General features: G+C 43.7%; 1 protein-coding gene across 1 annotated transcript; it reads left to right on the top strand.

Moving 5' to 3' along the window:
• The first annotated feature begins 7,272 nt into the window (after positions 1 to 7,272).
• Positions 7,273 to 17,256, top strand: gja9a (gap junction protein alpha 9a). Its single transcript, XM_063198185.1, has 7 exons — positions 7,273 to 7,322; positions 11,566 to 11,830; positions 12,474 to 12,605; positions 13,449 to 13,781; positions 14,067 to 14,140; positions 16,383 to 17,035; positions 17,081 to 17,256. Exons 1-7 carry the CDS (start codon positions 7,273 to 7,275, stop codon positions 17,254 to 17,256), a joined length of 1,683 nt encoding a protein of 560 aa, XP_063054255.1.
• The last annotated feature ends 4,775 nt before the right edge of the window (positions 17,257 to 22,031 follow it).

The raw sequence follows: 22,031 nt of genomic DNA, 5'->3' as shown, positions 1-22,031 counted from the left end.
TTCCTGTTTCCCTCTGTGATTCATGTTTTCTAAAAAGGGAACCAACAGCATATCGACTCCTCAAAAGATGGAAAGATTTACTCAGGCTCCTTATGGATAAAGGTCATCTTAATTCCAGTTTATACCTTTCAAAACCCCTCTCTTACTCTACAGCTTATCAGGCTGGAGATCCATCATCTGCTGTAAGCATTTTCTTTCACATTTCTCTCCTGGATATCTTCATTCAGGAAAAGAGATGTATAAAGCAGTTGTAGTTCCTGGAAACCTGCTTGAAAGCGGGAGGTCATGTGATAATTGGTTGAACTTGACCATGATGACACATCGCAGTAACTTCCTCCCAAACAGGAAGTGTAGTGGCTCAGTTGTTCTTCGCCAGTCAAGTGCGTCATTGTTCCTGTATCCGATAGCGTAGCGACGCTGTCTCTGCCATGACTCTGCTCTGTTGACTACAAGTCCAGCTCCATAAGCCTTACACACTTACACTGATAGGGTGTTGGTTCCCATAATTTAGTCAGCCAATTCTGCTATGTTGTCTTGTTGTGTATGTATGTTTTCTTGACAGTAAATTTGTACCAGTAATTCAATTTAGAGTGTATAGGACCAAACACACACTACTGACGAGTGTTAAAGCTGACTGTACATGGTGGATGAGTGTTAATTAATCCCTTAGAGAGTTGATTTAATACTTTTACAGTACTTTTTATGAGGTTGTAGTTGTACTCTTAGTGCGGGATCACTGTTGTGCCAAAACAATTGATCTGGTTTTCATGATGCCTGTTTAGGGGATCCAGACAGACTGGTACACTGTCATACTCTTTTGTTGATGCCAGACAACTATCAAAACACTTTCTTTATCAAACACTTGCCAGTCACAGAAGACATGCAGTGATCGTATGATTTCCATGATCCGATGCAAACGGGGGTCAAGACCCAAATCGGTCTATTATGCGTGCTTGCAGCTACAGACCACAAGAGGTCACTAACTCAGGGCAGTACAACACACACTCACACAAACACACACACACTCACACAAACACACACACACACACACACACACACACACACACACACACACACTCACACAAACACACACACACTCACACAAACACACACACACACACACACACACACATTTGGCACAGACTTGAAACATTCGGATGGTGAGTTTTGCTTTTAGAGCATTGCGATAGTACATTTGTTTGGTGAAAATCATTCAAAAATGTGATGTTTAGATGCATGTCCTTTTCTATGTGTGGATGTCCATGTGTTTTTTAATAAATAAATAAATCTACCGATAATGGCCTATTGGTATGGACCTGGGTCCGGAATGCCTTGTTTCTGTGGCTGTGGGTGAGTGAGTTTGTTGTTGTTATGTAATGCTTGTTCCTGCAGGCATAATCAAGTGCCATCCATTAATGTCTTCTGCCTCACTGCACTCGAGGTGTGTGTGTGTGTGTGTGTGTGTGTGTGAGAGAGAGAGAGAGTCTGTGAGTGTGTGAGAGAGAGTCTGAGTGTGTGAGAGAGAGAGAGAAAGAAAGAGAGGGAGAAGGGTAGTGTTTGTGCTTGTGTGTCTAATTAGTAGATGGGAGCTTTCAGCATGTCCATTGATCTCCACTGCCATAGCGAGAATCTCAGTTGCCACTGCCCGGAACATTCCATAGTTTCCGGCATAGTTTGATTGATACATTATATGAGACTACATTTGATTATGCTCTCTGTCTCTCTCTGTCTCTCTCTGTCTCTCTCTCTCTGTCTCTGTCTCTCTCTGTCTCTGTCTCTCTCTCTCTCTCTCTCTCTCTCTCTCTCTCTCTCTCTCTCTCTGTCTCTCTCTCTCTCTCTCTCTCTCTCTCTCTCTCTCTCTCTCTCTCTCTCTCTCTGTACACATAGACTATTTACACACACGCACAAAGACACACACTTTGTTCATATGGATCTATATCTAGGCCTATATGCATTGTAGTGCCATCTAGAGTTGATATGGACAAAATTGGCTTTTCCAATTGTCAACAGAGAGAAACCTAGACAGTTTAGTACAATTTCATAAAATAAAATAAAGTGATGGTACTAATGGTCCAGAAACTGTCTTTCTGCTATAGTGTAATAACGTGCATTGTAATATTCAAATATTTTAAAAAATCATCAAGATATTCTGAATTGTTTTGACATTTTTGAATTCCTACCGGGTCATGAAGACAACTGTCATGTGATGCTTGTTCACACAATACTCTGCTGATGGTTCACTAAGGGGCAACCAGTAGCAAGCACACAGATATAAAACTGATTATCAATAGGTAAACACGTGTGAAATTCAATACATGGTGATTCAAAGTACCTGTATCAAATCAATAAAATGTTACATAAACATTTTATTGTGATAATTGTTGAGTGCTGAGACTGTGTGTGTGTGTGTGTGTGTGTGTGTGTGTGTGTGTGTGTGTGTGTGTGTGTGTGTGTGTACGCTTGTGTGTATTTGTGTGTGTGTGTACGCTTGTGTGTATTTGTGTGTGTGTGTGCTTCCAAAGGGCATGCAAGGACTTGTTTTTTCCCTGCGAACCCCCCATTTCACTCCCTACCAAACAGGATCAATGGCAGCATTTTTAAATAGACTAACAAGCAAGTGGAACAACCAGCGGGCAAACACACAAAATCACCTTTTGTCCCAATAGAGTGAGTGCCCAATAGTGTGATAATTATATATCACCCCCTCCTCAAATGCCCACCAATCCATTCTTCCGAAAAAAGACCCCATAATTGCCAACCCACCACCCACCACAGTCTCCCAAAGTGGCCCCCTGAGGCAATCAGTGTGCTCTCCCGAAACGCCCCCTCTGCAACCCTCCATCTGCCCAGCACCCCAGACTTTCCAACTTTCCAACCAACCCACCCACCCATCTCCCCTGTCCCCTCCATTCCAACCCAGCCTCCAAAGGCAGCATAAAACACCACCCACCCACATCACCCTCTCCCCTCCATCGCATCCCAGACTCCTGAACATCCACACAGTAAATTATGCAGTGTTAATTCAACACTTAAATAGTGGGACCAGTCAGAAATGTGTGTTCAGTTCAACTCTCTATGCACCTCAAGGGTTGGTTTTAATTAACACTGAAAAAGTGCCACCTACGGTGCCACCACCATATCTCCAAATGTAGCTATTTTTAACCCGTGATGATGATGGCCATGAGTGATGTGTTGATGTGGGTCAGAGTGCATGGCCCCATGTGAGGGATGATGCTGCTGATGTGAGGCTGCCTGTGCTTCGACCCACCACATCCTCCTCAGGGGCCCATTGATGCTGCATGGGGACTGGGGACGTCCCACGGCACAGCACAGCAGGGGTCCTTACTACTATCTCTGACTCCTTACTATGGAGTGCACTATACACGGAGGGGGTAAACAACTGTGTGTGTGTGTGTGTGTGTGTGTGTGTGTGTGTGTGTGTGTGTGTGTTTGTCTGTGGCTTTCCAGTGTTTCATAACAGTATTGAGCTGCCAGCCGCCATTTCGTAATAGTGTTCCGCTGACGAGGCAGCTGACAGAGAGGCAAGGCCACCACGAGACGAGTGCCTGCCTCTCTCTCTCTCTCTCTCTCTCTCTCTCTCTCTCTCTCTCTCTCTCTCTCTCTCTCTCTCTCTCTCATGAGTGCCTGAATGACTGTAAAGGTTTGGGCCAGTTAAATGGTGAAGTGAGTTTCAGTCGTGCCATCACAAGATACATGTCAGCAAATGCATGCAAACAACTACCGCACATTGCCAGAGAATGTAGGGAAAGACTAGTGCATATTAGTGCACTAGTACATTTTATGGCTCATTGTTGCACACACTCACACACACACACGCAAATGTTACTCCCGAGTTACCAGAATTACCTGAGTAAGTAGAGTTTCATCAAGTACAAAATCACGAAAATATTTCCTGTTTTCCTCACTGACTTTATCTAGGTTACCCACTAAATTACTTGGGAAACTCTCTAAGGACCTCTCTCTCTCTCTCTCTCTCTCTCTCTCTCTCTCTCTCTCTCTCTCTCTCTCTCTCTCTCTCTCTCTCTCTCTCTCTCTCTCTCTCTCTCTCTCTCTCTCTCTCTCTCTCTCTCTCTCTCTCTCTCTCTCTCTCTCTCTCTCTCTCTCTCTCTCTCTCTCTCACACACACACACACACACACACACACACACACACACACACACACACACACACACACACACACACACACACACACACACACTTCTTAATATCTTTGTGGGGCCCTCCCATTGACTTCCATTCAAATTAACTCTTAACAATACATGTAGCTAAAGGATGCTAAACTGTGCACAAACCAAAACAATCCCTTGGTGTGCTCAAGTGGCCTCACAAAGTTAGATTGGTGCAGTACACACACACACACACACACACACACACACACACACACACACACACACACACACACACACACACACACACACACACACACACACACACACACACACACACACACACACACACACACACACACACACACACACACACAGATGTGCAACAATGAGCCATAAAATGCACTTATGTTCCTCACTGCCTCTAAATGGAGTATTTCCATAGACCAGGCTCCCCCACGTGAGGTTATTTCGCCTGAGTGAATGCCAGCTGATTCTGTCTTTGTTCGTGATCCCTTTACAGATTTTTTTTTTTACTCCAGCAAAAAATCCTCCACATTCGTCCAGCTGCACTGACTCCATAAACAAACAAACAAACATGAATGAGTGTTACTACACAAGGGATTTAGTGAAAGGCACATTTTGTAAGCATTATTAGAAGACTTCTACTCTACTTTACTGCAAGGCAACCATATCAAAACACTAGAACACTTTCAAATATAATATGCAAAGTAAAAACATCAACAAACCTATCCAAATGATATACATGTGGCTAGAAAGAGAAAGACAAAAAATCTGAGGTTGCAACGGAAGGTATTTACAGTATGTGAAACGTAGCAAAAGCAGTTCGGCAATCTTCTTGGCTTTGGGCTTGGCTTGCGGTTGCAGGGCTTCTGGGTCAATTGCCCATACCATCATAGATGCATAGACAATGTGCAGCACTATCCTATAAAAATGGAAGGACCTCCATTTCTCTTTTCTTGACTCCTTTACTGATGGGAAAGCAGCGTTAGGGTGCAGGCAGGCTCACAGGTGTATACTTCTTCAGAGAGGTCTGCATTCTAATCTCATGAAAGTGTTCTAGAATCCTTTTGTGTTTCGTTTTATCCCATGGAGAAAATACATTTCGAATATTGAGATCTTCTTCAGATTCACTTGATTTCAAGAGTACCAGTCTGGACCTCTCAATCTGAATCATCCACAGTCCTGTATCTAGAGGGATGTATACTGTGTGAACTTCCTCCTCAACAGGGGCGTTTGTTAACTTCTCTTCTAATAGAGTGGTACCTATAGACAACTCTGAGAGTCAGGGTCTGTCTGCCTGTTTCTCTGTCCTCTCCAGTGTCTGTGCGTCTGTCAGTCTGGTGAGCAAAAACAAATCATTACCATTATGAACCTAAATGACCTTTTTGCTCAGAGAAACAGGACCAGGCAAGGGCAATTAACTGTTCTTAAGCACAAATGCTCTGATAGGCATAGGCCCATTTATCCACATGGATTATGGCTGCCTTTTATTTGTGAGGTGAATCATAAACGTTTAATGAGATAGTTCTGTGTTCATGCCACTGCTCAAAGTAATTCGAAATGAATAATAATGATAAAAAACATACTGCTATTGTCTGTTCAACAAATGCTGAGATGGCCCTGGGCTCTGAATGCATCTATAGGAGACAAACAATTCCCCAACAAAACAAAAAGGGGAAAAAAGAGAAAACGATAAAGAAGGACTTTGAAAAATAGTAGTCTGTCCTAAAGGTCCCTTAGCCTCATCCCATCTGCTCACATGCTGGACATACAGCATGGATTTGCTGTAAACGGAATGAAATGTGGCCACAACTTGCCAAAACCAATTTCAATTACATTGAGACAGAGCAAGCAGAGGTTGAAATAGGACGTGACCGATTGATTACATCACTCACACAAAAAATAATTGATCAGTCACCACAGCAGGAGACATCAAAGATACCACAAATCAGCTGACTTCAAAAATACCACGCAATAACACCAAAACCAACCACCAAAGCAACCCACAAGTACAAGCACATTATGTTCTGCGCATGTGTATGCCTATAGTATGCACATGTACATATACGTATATGCATACACATACCAACCATACACCATCACTACACACACACACACACACACACACACTCACACACACACACACAAATGGACAAGCAAACACCCAAACAATAAGAAGATTATATAGGACTGTATATGCCTATTTTGGTTAAAAGAAACTCAGCATTATATGAATTTCATTGTGAAGCCTTGCTGTCCAGGGGAACTGATCTTCTTATGTCATTATAGTTCATAATTGCTAATCAAGCTCATCCCCTCAAGGGGACAACAAAAGCAAAATTTCAAAATCTAATAAATAAATAAAAGTAACACAAATAAAACATGTGAGGTGAGAGTTTAAATGCATTATTACCCATCCTCATTGCAAAAAAAGACCCCAATCAGTTACCAAAGAAAATTCCGGGGCAAAAGCGTAAATGCTGTATATCAACACCACTAGCAACAGATAACAACTACACAGCAGGGCAGCAGAGGGGACTCGTAAGATCAATTGAAGCTGGTTGTTGTATTGTATTGTATTGTATTGTACTGTGCTGTACAGTGCTGTGCTGTGATGTGCTGTGCCGTATGCTCATCTCTGGTGGAGCTTATTGACCCATGGTGGAACAGCGCTGTGCATGCCATGCCAACCAAAACCTCTCATGCATGTCCGTCCCCAACCCCCACCTATTCCAGACCACCCAACACCCCTCCACAACCCCGTCCATCCAGCCCTGTCAGCCCTACCACCCAGCGCAACCCCAACCCCACCTAACCGCCCAGCCCAGCAGAAGCCAAGCCAGCCACAAAGTTGGAAAAACATGCATGTCCCTCCCCACCCCCCCGCCTGGAACCGTCCTCCTCCCACTCCACTCCACTCCTCCCCAGCCCAGCCCAGCCCAGCCCAGCCCTCCCCACCCATCCCTTTCAGCAGCCCAGTTGGAACGCTGCCCCTGCTCGCTGCTGCCAAGCGCACCGCTGTAAACGGGGGTGGGGGTCAAAGAAGTTCAGGTGATGCGCCGCGACAGATGTGCTGCACACCAACGATTTTTGGGCATTTTGGCGGCCGGGACGCGCCCGGATGACTCGAGGGGATCTAAACCACCGGCAGTCTGTCCATGCCGCTGCAAGGTATGCTGGCTGCGAGCCATTGCCCCACCGGACGCCATGACTACCACTACTGCTGCCGCCACTGCTGATGCATTGATCCGAGGGACATGTTGGTAGTCATCAAATACAACTTTGGGTTTTGGCTTTGTATGTTTTTTTTTTTTTGCAAGAGGCCATTGGGTGCAATAAATAGCAGTGGCTGGCATCATGAGTGGCTAGTGGTGGCACTAGGTGTGGGCAGTGATGGTCAAGTTGTAATGTAAGGTGCTTGATACTGCAGGCACTTAGGCCAGTTGTGGTGTTGAAGGTTTTTTATTGGGAAGGGAAGGAGCTAATTACCAAGCTGTTAACGATGTGACTATATTGGGATTTTACTCGGCAGCGCCTGTAAATTTGTCATAAATGATTTTACTCTGGCTGAAGGTAGGATCACATTGCTCACTACTTTTCATTCATTTATATTACTTTTTGACTGGACATTCTGATTTTTTGGTGTTGATTGGACTGAAACTTTGTGTTGCATCGTACTTTATTACCATGCATTACTGTAGGTTTGGTACGACAAAGGAAATTTTGTTTTTGTAACACTTACCTGAAATATTAATATTGCATGTATCACACTTGTACATCATTTAATTTTGGCTTGAGTATTATCGGTACAGGCAGACATTTTGCTGGTTTTATATAGTTCTTGTATTCTGTTCTCTAATTTTATTGTTATTGATGGTACACTTCTTATTTTATCATCTATCATTTAACATCTAATCATCCAATGCTTATCTCTTCTATGCTTCTACAAATAATTCTTACATAGACATCCTTTTTCCCGTTTTGCTAATATTGTATTTTTGTTACATTATATTTAATGTTATTGTTGCGTTATTATGTGGATTTAATAGTGATCAACTTGACATTAAATGGAAAATGTCAGTCATAATCAAGACCATTAAAAAAAACAGACTTTGGATGTCCTTGATATTTTAATGACTTGTCATTTCTGCACCAGCATTTGTACAGCATGTGGAATCATTTGTCAATTTAAAGGGACAGTCACCTATTAACAAAGTCAAGGTTAACGAGGCATTGTCAGAGGGCACCAATCACAACCATTGCTGTATCGACTATGTTCATGTGTCTGTCATCAATGCTTCTGTTGCCAAGCCTCCCCTAATTCACCCTTCTCTACTATGTGCACAGTCACAAAGATGTGACTGCTATACATTGTGAGTCACCAAACCTCCTTTACTTTCCTACCTGCTTCTCCCACTGATGTGTCTGCTCAAAATGATGAGAGATTATACACTCTTTTTCCGATGGTTGGATTTTAATAAAACAAAAACATTTCATTAAAAATGAAATTGACACTTTTCAAAATATGGGCACCAGGCAAAGAGTATTATGTTCTCTCTCATCATTTTGGACATATGACTCTAAAGACAATCTGGCATGCATTGGGTTCCCCTTCAAAATCACCTGGTGTCTCTGTTACTTAATCTGCCCATCCTCCTCCTACTCATCCTCCTCACCCCTGTAAGGGGTCTTACACACCAGGGCGGTAAAGTGTCGCGGAACGGCCGGGTTTTTTACCGGCGTCGGTGGAAATACATTGAAACCTATCTGTCCTTACACACCAACCGGCGGTAGTCGAGCGTCGAGCGCTGCATTTGGAAAATAGATCTCGAGCGTATTTTTCACGCCGGCGACCGGCAGAGTAGCATGTTAGCTTTGGCTGTGGGGAGGATTTTGAATAGGACTGGCCGCGCATGCCGACGCTGTCAGTGTGAAAGGCAGAGAAAAACACGCCGGCTGAAAGACCGCGTTTGTCCCGTGACCGTTCCGTTCCGCCTTGGTATGTTTTGGCCCTAAAACATACCAAGGCGGAACGGAACGGTCGCGGGACGAACGCGGTCTTTCTGCTTAGTTTCGGCCGGCGTGTTTTTCTCTGCCTTTCACACTGACAGCGTCGGCGTGCGCGGCCAGTCCTGTTCAAAACCCTCCCCACAGCCAAAGCTAGCATGCTACTTTGCCATTCATTTGAATGAGACACCGCCGGCGTGAAATATACGCTCGAGTTCTATTTTCCAAATGCAGCGCGGCGCGGAGCCGGCTCCCGCGCAGCTGACGCTCGACTACCGCCGGTTGGTGTGTAAGGACAGATATGTTTCAATGTATTTTCACCGACGCCGGTAAAAAACGCGGCCATTCCGCGACGCTTTACCGCCCTGGTGTGTAAGACCCCTAACAGTCACCAATTTCTCCGTCACCAATGCCTCATCAAACCTGCCCAAACCCTCCCTCCTCTCCCCCATGCACAGCCATGTAAACTTATCTTCCACTGTAGTGTCAACTCATTTTCCTCTTTTTATTTATTTTACCTCCATTTAACCAGGGAACAAAATCACATTTAGATTATCTCTTTTTCAAGTGAGCCCTGGTCCCTGGTCTTCACTTCTCTAAACTGTAACAACTCATCCTCATCCCCTCCCCATTCATCTCCTCTTCTATCCTCTCCATTCATCTCCTCTTCTCTTCATTCATCCCCTCCCCTCTTCTCGCCTCTGAACTGTAACAACTCATCCTCGTCCTCGTCCTCTGCTCTGCTCTCCTCTCCTCTCCTCTCCTCGTCCTCTGCTCTCCTCTCCCCTCCTCTCCACTCCTCTCCTCTCCTCTCCTCTCCTCTCCTCTCCTCTCCTCTCCTCCTCTCCTTTCCCCTCCTCTCCTCTCCTCTCCTCTCCTCTCCTCTCCTCCATCGTCTCCCCTCCTCTCCTCCATCGTCTCCCCTCCTCTCCTCTCCTCTCCTCTCCTCTCCTCTCCTCTCCTCTCCTCGTCCTCTCCTCTCCTCTCCACAAGGACATAATGTCTCTTAACCTGCCCAACTAACTCTACTTAGTTATGTGCTCAGTCATCAATAACTCCCCCTTTCACTCCTCAAAAAGATGCTGCAACTGCCAATGTAGTCCTCAGTCCTCACATTTCCAGCAGTGGCCCAACGATGTTCACAACAATATCACTGCAGTGAATATGTTAATGTACAGCTGATGTCTCCTTTTGTGATTAACGCTCTTGTCTTGTGGTCTCATGATCCACCCCGTTCCAGCCGTGGGACATTTTAATAGTCGTTGAAAAGACTTAAGTATAGTAATACACTACACAGTACTGACACGACGCAGGGCCTTTACATCACGACTTGGTCATTGCCATTCTGGTTATAACAACTCTATAACATGGGTCTCCTCTGTCTTCAGTCTAAAAGACGCTAGTGTGAAGATGGGGGACTAGAACTGCCTGTTGTTCTTTAAACATATTTCGCTCCTCTCTCCTGTGTTCAGTCTGACTACTGTAGGCATTGTATGTCAGTAACCAAAGCTCCATTCCAGATTCACATTCCTTAGTCACAAAGGTACTTGGGTGTAGATGGGACATGGGAGTCTGGAACTTGTGGAACCAGGGCTCTTAATTAACACCATGCCAACCAGCCAAATGCTGGTGAAATTTCTGTTTGGCTGTTAGAAAAGACCAAATTACTAGCCACTTTGATCCTTTAGTGTGTGTGTGTGTTTGGCTACTAGCCCAAGATTAACATTTGACTTGCCATTTTGGCTGGTGATGCAAAAAGGTAATTTAGAACCCATCACAACAGAAAAACAGCTGATTTAAACTCCTATATTTTGGATTTATAGTCAAAAAGGTGCTCAAGTGAAGATGGGGCACTGGAACTTCTGAATCCCATCACAACACATACAGTACACTGCAATGACTACTGTATGGTAGAGGCAGTAGTCTAACTTTTTTCCGATTCACTCTCCTTTCTGCTCCACTAAGTCACTAACTCCATGGTGGAGATGGGTGACTGGAATTGCAGTGACTACTACTGTACAGTAGGCTTTGTGTCAGAAAGGTCCATTTGTAATTCACAGTCCTCTCCTCATGACTCAAGACGCTTGAGTGTAGATGGGAGAGTGGAACTTGTGGAGCCCATCACAATACAAACACCATTGACAACTGTATTTCAGACTGCCCTCTCTTGTGTTTAGTCACAAAGATGCTTGTGTGAAGGGAATAGAATTGTAGTGACTAGTGATGTTTGTTAAGGTCAATCAGTAACCAAAGGTCCTTTGCTGATTCACGTTCATCTCTCCTGTGTTCAGTCAGAAAGATGCTGGAGTGAAGATGGGGGACTGAAGCCGTAGTGACCATTGTATGTTAGTGTTGGTAACCAAAGCTCTGCTTCTTCTTCTAATTCACATTCTTCTCTCCTCTTCAGTCACAAAGATGCTCGAGTGAAGATGGGGGACTGGAACTTCCTGGGTGGGATCTTGGAGGAGGTCCACATCCACTCCACGATGGTGGGCAAGATCTGGCTGACCATCCTCTTCATCTTCCGCATGCTGGTGCTGGGGGTGGCCGCCGAGGACGTGTGGAACGACGAGCAGAGTGACTTCATCTGCAACACGGAGCAGCCCGGTTGCCGCAACGTCTGCTACGACCTGGCCTTCCCCATATCACTCATTAGATACTGGGTACTACAGGTTAGTTCTACATATATTACTTCTATTACACTAGTAATTACTTTATACTAGTAACTACAACACTACTAACATCAAGCCACCTGGGTGCTATAACATCTGCTATGACCTGGCCTCCCCCATATTGCTTAATACATACTGGGTTATTTAAATGTTTTAATTTAATCTACTTTTTAAATTATTCCCTCCACCAAGGAAGTTATGTTTTCGGTCACGTTGGTTTGTGTGTCTGTTTGTCTGTCTGTTTGTTTGTCAGCAGGATAATTCAAAAACGTATGAACCGTTTTGGCTGAAACGTTGTGGAGTTGTTGGAAATTACCAAAGGAACAAGTGATTACATTTTGGTCATGATCGGGATTCTTTACCATTGCTAGCCTACAAATCTAGACGCCCCTAGTGACTGCAAATTGAATTGTGGGACAGGGCGAATTTTAACGTTCCAATTTCTTACTCCACAAAAAGAAGACAAAGACTTAAAATAAAAATAGGTAGGGTGTAACATTGTCAAATGTTCTAACAAACAGCTTCCTCGGTGGAGGTCTTGCAGGCAATACTTACTTACTGTCCTATGACAGTATTAACAGTCCTGAATAATATTTTCATTATGACTTTCTTTTTACATTTTTCTTTTCTTGTATTTTTTCAGGTGATCTTTGTGTCGTCTCCCTCTCTGGTTTACATGGGCCACGCGTTGTACCGTCTGCGAGCACTGGAGAAGGAGCGGCAGAAGAAGAAGATAGCACTGCGGCGGGAACTGGAGGAAGTGGACCTAGAGAAGGTAGAAACATCATATCAACTGACTAGTCAGAAATAAAATCATGGGGACGCAGGGGCGCAGTGGCTTGAGGTTGTTTCCTGGTCCTTTCCCCATCTCTCTCCCGCTCATTTCCTGTCACATTCAACTGCCCTATATTAAATAAAGGTCTTTATAAAAAGCCGAAAAATGTACAAAAAAGAAAAAAATGAACATCATAGGGTAATGCCACGCACTTCTGTTTTGTCATCTGGTGCATCGATGGGAGACAGACAGGAAATTGTAGCCTCTTAGTGCAGATGGAGTCGCGGGCGGGCCTATTCACTATTTGCTGAAAATTGTCAACTACATCATAAAAACATTGCTATGATATTACCGAGAGCCTTAAGTAACAGACTGACATAGAAATTACAATTGTGGTGATAATAAGGTTATAAACCATAGGCTCTGTGCAAAGGGGTTAACTGGAGAGAAGACACCCAGAGCAGCACTTGCATGTGTGCTGCTTCGGTGTCTTCTCTCCAGTGAAGAAAGTAATGAAGTTACAATATTAATAGAGGTCAACTTCTTGATTGCATCACTCAAAACAACACTAGAGGGGTCTCGCCTGGTGAGTAAATCAGTGTAGGATCGTCACTGGCTCTAAACCCATAGAACAAGCTACACTGTAACTTTTGCAGGGTTTACACTTACAGAGTTCATGTATCATCTTCTAATCTAGAGTAAAATTGGTCCCAGAGTACTCTTAAAGTGTTGAATTAACCCTTGAATTAACACTACTGGGTATGAAACCCATTCTAGAGAAAATGATTACCTCTCTGACTCTGATGAACTTAACTCTTAACTCCAACTGTGTTCCACCCGCAGGCGGAGGTGCGTCGGCGTATCGAGCGGGAGATGCGTCAGCTGGACCAGAGCAAGCTGAACAAGGCCCCGCTGCGCGGCTCGCTGCTCCGCACCTACGTGGCCCACATCCTGATGCGCTCGGCTGTGGAGGTGGGCTTCATGACCGGCCAGTACGTGCTCTACGGCTTCCAGCTGGAGCCGCTCTTCAAGTGTGAGCGCGAGCCCTGCCCCAACGCCGTGGACTGCTTCGTGTCCCGGCCCACCGAGAAGAGCGTCTTCATGGTCTTCATGCAGTGCATCGCCTTCATCTCCCTCTTCCTCAACATACTGGAGATCATGCACCTCGGATACAAGGTTAGGAGGGGTCAAAACACGCACACGCACACGCGCTCGCACACGCGCTCGCACAGAGACACAGACAGACAGACAGACAGACAATACTTGTGTTGTAATTACATCCATAACAGTGCTTCTACTTTACTTTATACAACACACACACACACACACACACACACACACACACACACACACACACACACACGCACGCACACACTGTTGAGTGACATGTTAGATTTCTTCGTTTGGATTAATAAAGGTTTTGGATTAACAGTGTTTCTCTCCACTACTTCTCAACTCAAGGCACTCAAGAAGGGAATATTGGATATTTACCCACACCTCCGGGATGATGTAGATGACAGCTATTACCCCACCAGGTAAATAGTAGCTTTATATTGAATGATTGTTTGATTGATTCATTTATTGATTTAATTTGGAAGTCTCCGTTTTCAAGATAATAGATCTCATAATACAGCTCCATGTAGACCGTATACCATATGTGAACAAAGTTGCCAAGTACCCTGATGCCATGTGTAATTCCTGTGTGTGTGTGTGTGTCTGTGTGTGTGTACCAGTTATGTGTGAGTAATACCTGTCAACGCTCCCATTTGTCCCAGGAAACTCCCTTATTTTCCGCTGTCTTCCTGTTTTGTATTTTCCCGAAAATATACTGATTTTTCACATTATCAATGTGCACCAGCACAAAGTTTTGCATCAGCCCCAGACAAAGATGTCAAAGAAAGAAGCTATGTTCTGCTACACAGCGGTTGCTTACAATTCAATTTGAGCAAGAAAAACAACAAAGAGAAACTGATATTTCATTCATTTTCAGCTATACAGGCTCCTTTTAAAACATGGACTGTGGGGGAATTCTGAACAGGACTTGCAGTGCATGCGGACTGTCAGTGTGAAAAGCCAGTGTATTTGGCCTGTTGAAGATTTCCCCTTTTTTGGGTTAAATCTGGGCATTATCCAATTTTTTGAAGCTCAAAGTTGACAGGTATGGTGTGTGTGCGTGCGTGTGTGTGTGTGCATGCATGTATGTATGTGTGTGTGAGAGTACTCCTAACCAGGTACAAACCCCAACTCCGATGAAGTTGGGACGTTTGGTAAACAGTGAATAAAATCAAAATGCTATCATTTTCAAAACATTCAATCTATTCATTAGATGGAGAAAAGTGAAAAGACAACATATTAAGTGTTAAAACCGAGAAAAAATATTGTTTTGGTGGACATATGTACTCATTTCTAATTTGATAAATCCAACACGTCTCAAAAGAGTTGGGACGGTGATCAGTGAAATTTAGTAAACATCCAAATAAGATAAAACAACAAAGAAGAACATTTCAAAATGAATTGTACTGACGGACAATATAGGTGTCCAGGTATAAGATCATCACAGAGAGGCTGAGTCACTCAGAATTAAAGATGCAAAGGGAATAATTACCATAGTTATTACATACATTTTTGAATTCTATTTGATTTAGCACGATTGAGTGTATATAAGACATATTTTTGTTAATAAAATCATTGTATAGGTTCATGACATCATGAAATATATATTGGCTGTAGTCTCACTCTAGCACTCCAGGAATTAGAGATATTGAAAATTGGCCATATTAAGAATGCTTAATGCATGTAAATGATACAGGGGTGTAACATTCTCCTAAGCACCTGAGCTCACTTGAAATAGACCCAGAAGACATGGGAAACTGTCCTTTGCTTACAGAAGTCAGCAGAAGTTGTAGAAGTCCATTCTTTTTGACAATAATAGAGCATTGCACATCCTGTGCTACAGTGAAAATAGACCATCCAACTTGTGTTAGTGCTAGCTTCAAAAGTCAGCCTCCATGATGGCATGCGGGTGCAGTAGTGCATTGGTTAAGATGTTCTCACTCATCTGTAGAGTTAAATACAGTGCTGAATGGTATAAATGGGTTTTAAACAGCATGAAAAGCCAGTCATGCATTATATTTTGAAGGGAGATCTTTGATTACTGCCACATAGTAAGGTCAAATTGCATTCTCTACTATGTTTTAACAGTTTTAACTCCATCATAAGGACCAGCAGGTGATAAAATGGTGGGTTTTTGGTCAAGACCTGTCACACTATAAGCACTACAGAAAGGAAAACATTGCAAAACATGACAAGGAATACACCCACCATTTAAGCTGGTGAAATCATGTCCAAGATAGGAATTAACACTGTTTTCTATATAAAATCATCTCATCGGTTAATGTATTTAACTGTTAAGTGTTGTCTTTTGTTTTGTTTTTAGTCTTCCTCGACATTTGCTGCCATTTATTGTCCCCGTCCCAACTCTTTTGAGACGTGTTGGATTTATCAAAATAGAAATGAGTACATATGTCCCCCAAAACAATCTTTTTTCTCGGTTTTAACACTTAATATGTTGTCTTTTCACTATTCTCCATCTAATGAATAGATTGAATGTTTTGAAAATGATAGCATTGTAATTTTATTCACTGTTTACCAAACGTCCCAACTTCATCGGAGTTGGGGTTTGTACAAGAAGGACACAGAGGTGCCATGTTGAACTCCTATGTAACGTGTGTGTGTATGTGTGTGTGTTTGTGTGTGTGTTTATGTGCTCCATACCAGTTACAAGAAGGACTCGGTGGTGCCTCAGGTGGCCATGGCTGTGGGGAGGAAGTCCACTCTGCCCTCTGCACCCGGTGGCTACAACCTGCTGATGGAGAAACCCCCGGCCGTCGACGCCTCGCCCCCCTACCCCTCCATCATCACCTCCCAGTCCGCCTTCATCCCCGTGAAGGGTGGAGGGGGGGCAGACGCCACGGGAGGCAACCTCAAGAGCGCCCTCCCCGACGCCCCTAAGGAGTCGGCACATAGCCCCACGGAGTACAACAGCAACTCCAACAACACCAGCAGCGAGACTCGCTCAGGGCCCAGCAACTCTGTTACGCCACCCAAGCCAGACGACGGGGAGGACCAGGCACACCTCCCCCCACATGATGAGGAGAAGGAGAGGGAGAGAGAGAAGGAGAGGGAGAGGGAGAGGGAGAGGGAGAGAGAGAGGGAGAGGGAAAGGGAGAGCCCGGAGTCCCCGCGTCTCCCACGTGACTCCTCCCATTCCTCCTGCCCCACACTGCCCGTCAGCGCCATCAAGAAGCCATGGAAGGTGACGGCGCCCTGGCACTGTTCCACGGTCGTCGAGGGCAACACCTCAGAGGGGGACTCGTTTGGGAGCGTGCCTAAAGGCCGGGCGTCGGTTGGGGTGGGCGGTGCTGGTGGCGGTGGCGGCAGCAGTAGTGGGGGTAGCGGTGTGGTGTACGCATCAGTGCGGGGCAGAGCGGGCTCCAGGTCTAAAAGGCAAAGCAGGCCATGCACACCAGACTCCATCGAGGAGAGCAGCTCCGAGTCCAGGGCCAGCCCCATGCCCATGTCCCCGCGACGCACCTCTGTAGCCAGCAGCTCCAGCAGCCGTCGAAACGCCCCCACGGACCTGCAGATATGAGGACCGACTATCAGACATGAGGGCCGACCGCCTGAGGAGAGCCTCATGCACAAAAGATTTGTATCATGTACAAAAACATATGGCACTCTCCATACAGATTATGAGGACTACCGTGAAGTGTACAGAACAAAGGACATGGGCAGATGAGAGGTGTAAAAGGTTTTACATTCAAGTCAAGAGTTCAGAGACAGTATTCACTCGGGAGGGCTCACTCACAGGGGCACAAGGTGCCTACCTCCACTGCTAAGGGACAAAAGATATGAGGCTTGCTATTTACCGGATGACGGGAGGCCTACGTCTCACCAGCACTAGTGTACAAAAGATATGAGGACTACAGCTTCGCTGTGCAAAGTTGCCCCACACTCTCCTCTCACGCACAAGTCCAGAAACAGTATTCATGTATGAGGAATCACACACACAAGGGCACAACTGGCCTTCCTCCACCGCTAGGAGACAAAACATATTGAGAGGTGTCCTGTCTCCCACCTCCAGTGTAAAAAACTCTGATACAGTATGAGGAACACAGACTACTAAGGGACAGGTGGAGTGCATCACCTTTACTGTACAGAAAATGGAGTCTTGAAATGTCAAAAAGGCAAAAGTGGGCAAAAAAATGGGCAAAAGTGGCTCACGTCCTACTTCTGGTGTCTAAGAGTCCAATGCAAGGTGGCCCACCTCCACTGCTAGTGCATAAGATACGAGGTCAAGGAGACCTTCCTCTCACCACCAGTGCACGACAGGAGGACTGTACCATGGTGGTTCAAAAGCCACAGGTGCACAATAGATATGAGGGCCACTCAAAACCTGGGCAACAGGTGCCCTACCTCTCACCACCAAAGGTGCCAAATATCCAATTCAGAAGTAAATAATCCTGGTACAGTTTCCTTCAAACACAGGTTATGTCACCTGGTGGACCTGTCTTTCATTAATGATCAGCTGGTTCTGGGCAGTATGTGATCAAATTTGTGGTAGGGTTTAATTTTCTGAACCTGGTATTGACATGTCTGCAGCTCACCACTATTCTAAAATAGTCATATATTCATTTGGAGGACCCAATAAAGAAAATGAGGGTTCACCGGAGCCAGTAGTCTACTTGTCGGAGGCTTTTTTAGTACACAGGGTTGTTCAAGAGTGAAGCACCAACACCAGGGGTACAGGGGCAGCAGGGTACAGCCCAACTATCCAGAGGTCGGTGCAGAAACCCAGACAGATTTCACTACAAGGACTCAAGAAAACAAATGTGGAACATGGGTACTGACAATCTGAAGCTTTTTTAAAATACATCACTGCTCACCGAACTCCACCTCTTCTGTACATTCCCTGAAACATAATATTCACTGGGAGAACCCATGACATGACCAGACATTAGACATGGGAATTGGTCGTGCAGTTCACCTCTCTGGTTTTTTTTGGGCAGCATAACAATACAATATGTACAGATTCTTCATGCTTTTACAGCTTTTAACAGTAGTTTTAGAGACAGTTTTTGATGGTTAAAGGATTAAAAACACAGCACTGGGAAAAATGGCAGCTGAACTAGACTGAAACTCCTACAGAGACTTTCAGTGCTGTGGTGTGAAGAAAGTAATATTACAGGGTTTTGGTTAGAAGTAACTATCAGGAGGGTGGTATAAAATATCACTAAAACAAAGGACCGTCTTAAATCCTCACTTAAAGGATCACTGAGTATTTTGTTGTTGTTGTTGTGGAGTACTTCTATGGAGTACCATTGCAATAAAGAGGAGCATGCCATTTCTCTTGAATGACAGTTTGTCTTCCAAGTACAGGACAACTGAAGAGGAAAACTACAAGTACATTGTTACTTTAAGGCACCTGGTTCAATGTGATTTATTATTATTACTAATACATTTTAAAGCATATAAATATACACTGCATCTTTGCTGAACCAATTGTCTTAGTGTGGTTATTTGTAAATACTTTAGATTTGACTGTGTACAGTGGGACATGATATTTTGGGTTTGTGTGCTTTGTAAAAAAATGAAAATAAAATAAAATATAAAAACATTTTTGAAAATGATTTGTCAGTGTGATATTTTGTGCTCCAGGCTTAGAAGCAGAATGAAAGAATCACAGCAGCTAGTACATAACATTGATAACACATTGATTATAAACTTCTCATGGCATCAGACAAGAAAACCAAAAAGAAGTAAGCAGTGCCTAAGGTTGACCATGTTCTTTATGACACTGACAGAGAAAATACAGATGTGTATGAAATAACAAATGTAGATACCATGTGGAATATTGCCTAGTGCCAAATAGGCCTAGTTATTTTGTGTATTTTTCTAATTACACTTCACGCATGCAACATGCACACGCTACTGTGATATAGTAGATGATGTAGTAGATGTAGTAGATATACAGTAAAACAAATGTGTCACATACCGCAACAAATAAACATGTGATGAGCAGTGTGTGTGTATGCATGTTGGCCTACCAGTTATGTAAGAGGCTTGCATTAGGAAGCTGGATGCTGCAAGCACATCACACACGCTGGGCCTGGTCCTCCCTTCTTTTCAATCCCCTCATCCAGAATCTTTGTGTCCATGGAGATGTGAAGATGGATAGGCCCATTGTACCTGACCATAGGTGAACTCAGCAGCACTGAGAAAAAAAATGGTAAGATGTTAAGCACGTTGTTAAGATGGTATTGGGCGCCATCTGGTGTTCAAACTATTAACCGCAAGTTAGGATGTCTTAAGGAAAGGGAACAACTGAATCTGTCAAGAGGGAGAAATAGAGAGCTACATTAGTAAGTGACTATTGTGCGATTATGACCCTTGTGATGTTGTATTGAATGACTCTCACTGAAAATGACTTTTTAATAGGCCTATAACGTCAGTAATGCATGTACTGTTGTGTTTATTTAATATCACTGTGCACATTTCACACTATGTCCTGTGTAGACAATTCCCCGTCGAAATGTGTTTTTAAAAAAAACCTTTCTCCAGGTGAAAGGTCGTTACACACAACAAGTCCATGCTCTGCACACTAGAGCATGACACGGGAGTGGATTTTCACTCCTGTCCTGTCCCGCTCCCAGAAAAAAAATCCTGTCCTGCCCAATCCTGGTCCAGAGTAAAAAAAATAAATCCTGTCCTGTCCTGTTCTGTGTGGAACGACTCCCAATCCTATGAATTAAGTTCATTATGTCTAACTGTTTAACTTAAACACTTAGTGGTTTCTTTTGCCTTAAGACATGTAAAAGTTTTTATCTTTTACCTGACATGTTTCGACGGTGTTACTTCCGTCTTCATCAGAGGGTCACTGTGATGTTGATGAGTGATGTGCTTTAAAAACAGCTGATGTTGTTGTGTCGAAACATGTCAGCTAAAAGATAAAAACTTTTACATGTCTTAAGGCAAATGAAAACCCTAAGTGTTTAAGACTCCCAATCCTGCCCGCTCCTGCTCAAAAGTACTCCCACTCCTGTCCCACTCCTGTATTTTTTTTTGTATGCATATTTGCCTCCTAGTAAGCAGTTGTAGCCATAATAATAGCCAAAACAATTATACACAAGCTAATGGGGGTCTGGAGAAACCCTGGGTAGCCTAATAGAAAAAAATGTTTTTTTCCCCATGTTTATTATTAGGCCCTATTATTATTATTATTATTATTATTATTATTATTATTATTATTGTTATTATTATTATTATTATTATTATTATTATTATTATTATTATTATTATTATTATTATTATTATACTACAGGAGGGGGAGGCACCTACATCTTCATGCACTAATCAATAGCCTACAGTAGGCCTATATGCCATTTCTCTGTGCAACAAAAAAACGGGGAGGAAATCATATGCTACAATTAATAGTAGGCTATTGTAATGAAACCAGTTGGATTAGTTAAGACTAGTCATGCTACTAGTTTGGTAAGCATGAGTTTACCTAGGTCAACTTCATGATGCTGGTTACTGGTTAGGCTACTGAACTAGTAGCCTGACTAAATCTAAACATACTATAAGCTAATCATACGGTTTCATGACAGCGTTTGACTTAAAACACATGGGGTGAAACGGCGTGCAGTTCTAATAAATCAGGGAGGCGGAGCAGAGAACTTCCCTAACTTTGTTGGCTGCGCTTTTTGACACTCACAGCAGACGCGCACTGAACACTACTTCTGAATCCTCCTCATACTAGAACTACATATTGTCTACTTTGATTACGATTGCATTCTGTGCTAAATTAGCCTCAGTTAAATTTCCTGTTATTGCGGAGTTGATTGGGAAATGCCATAACAGCAACGTCTTACGAGCATGCAAACCCAGTAGTTCTACAAGTGGCTATTTCACTATCAGATTCAAGAGGATTCATGTCAACAATGCGAACTCCTGCCTGCCTTTCTTTGAACGTTTTAACCAGGCGTCCTTTTTTGAAAAGCTGTAGAAGTTTTAGCACAGCACACAAAAATCAACTCCGACAAAGAAGGATGAGATTATACTGTATCAATCGTGCGCGCTTTGACTGATGCCATGCGACTCTATTGTTCTTTCTCTGGTCTGTTTGCCACGGGGACAGAAGTTCCTCAATTATTGCCAACATGGAATTCAACATTCAAATAACATTGAGGACTGTTTTTATAGCGCATTCCCATTCACGCATTGATATTGTCGGACAGGCAGTGTAGGCTATGCGAGGACCTCCCGCAGGAGTCAGGGAAAATGCGCAGCTCTCGCAATCATGCACTAAAGGGGCGAAAATGCGAATGAAAGGTTTGAAATAGCCGACATTCAGAACAATAATCATCC

The sequence above is a fragment of the Engraulis encrasicolus genome, chromosome 5, assembly GCF_034702125.1.
Source record: "Engraulis encrasicolus isolate BLACKSEA-1 chromosome 5, IST_EnEncr_1.0, whole genome shotgun sequence".
NCBI classification, from domain to species: domain Eukaryota; kingdom Metazoa; phylum Chordata; class Actinopteri; order Clupeiformes; family Engraulidae; genus Engraulis; species Engraulis encrasicolus.
Note: the sequence above shows the minus strand (reverse complement) of the source record. Positions and strands in the feature narration are given on the sequence as shown.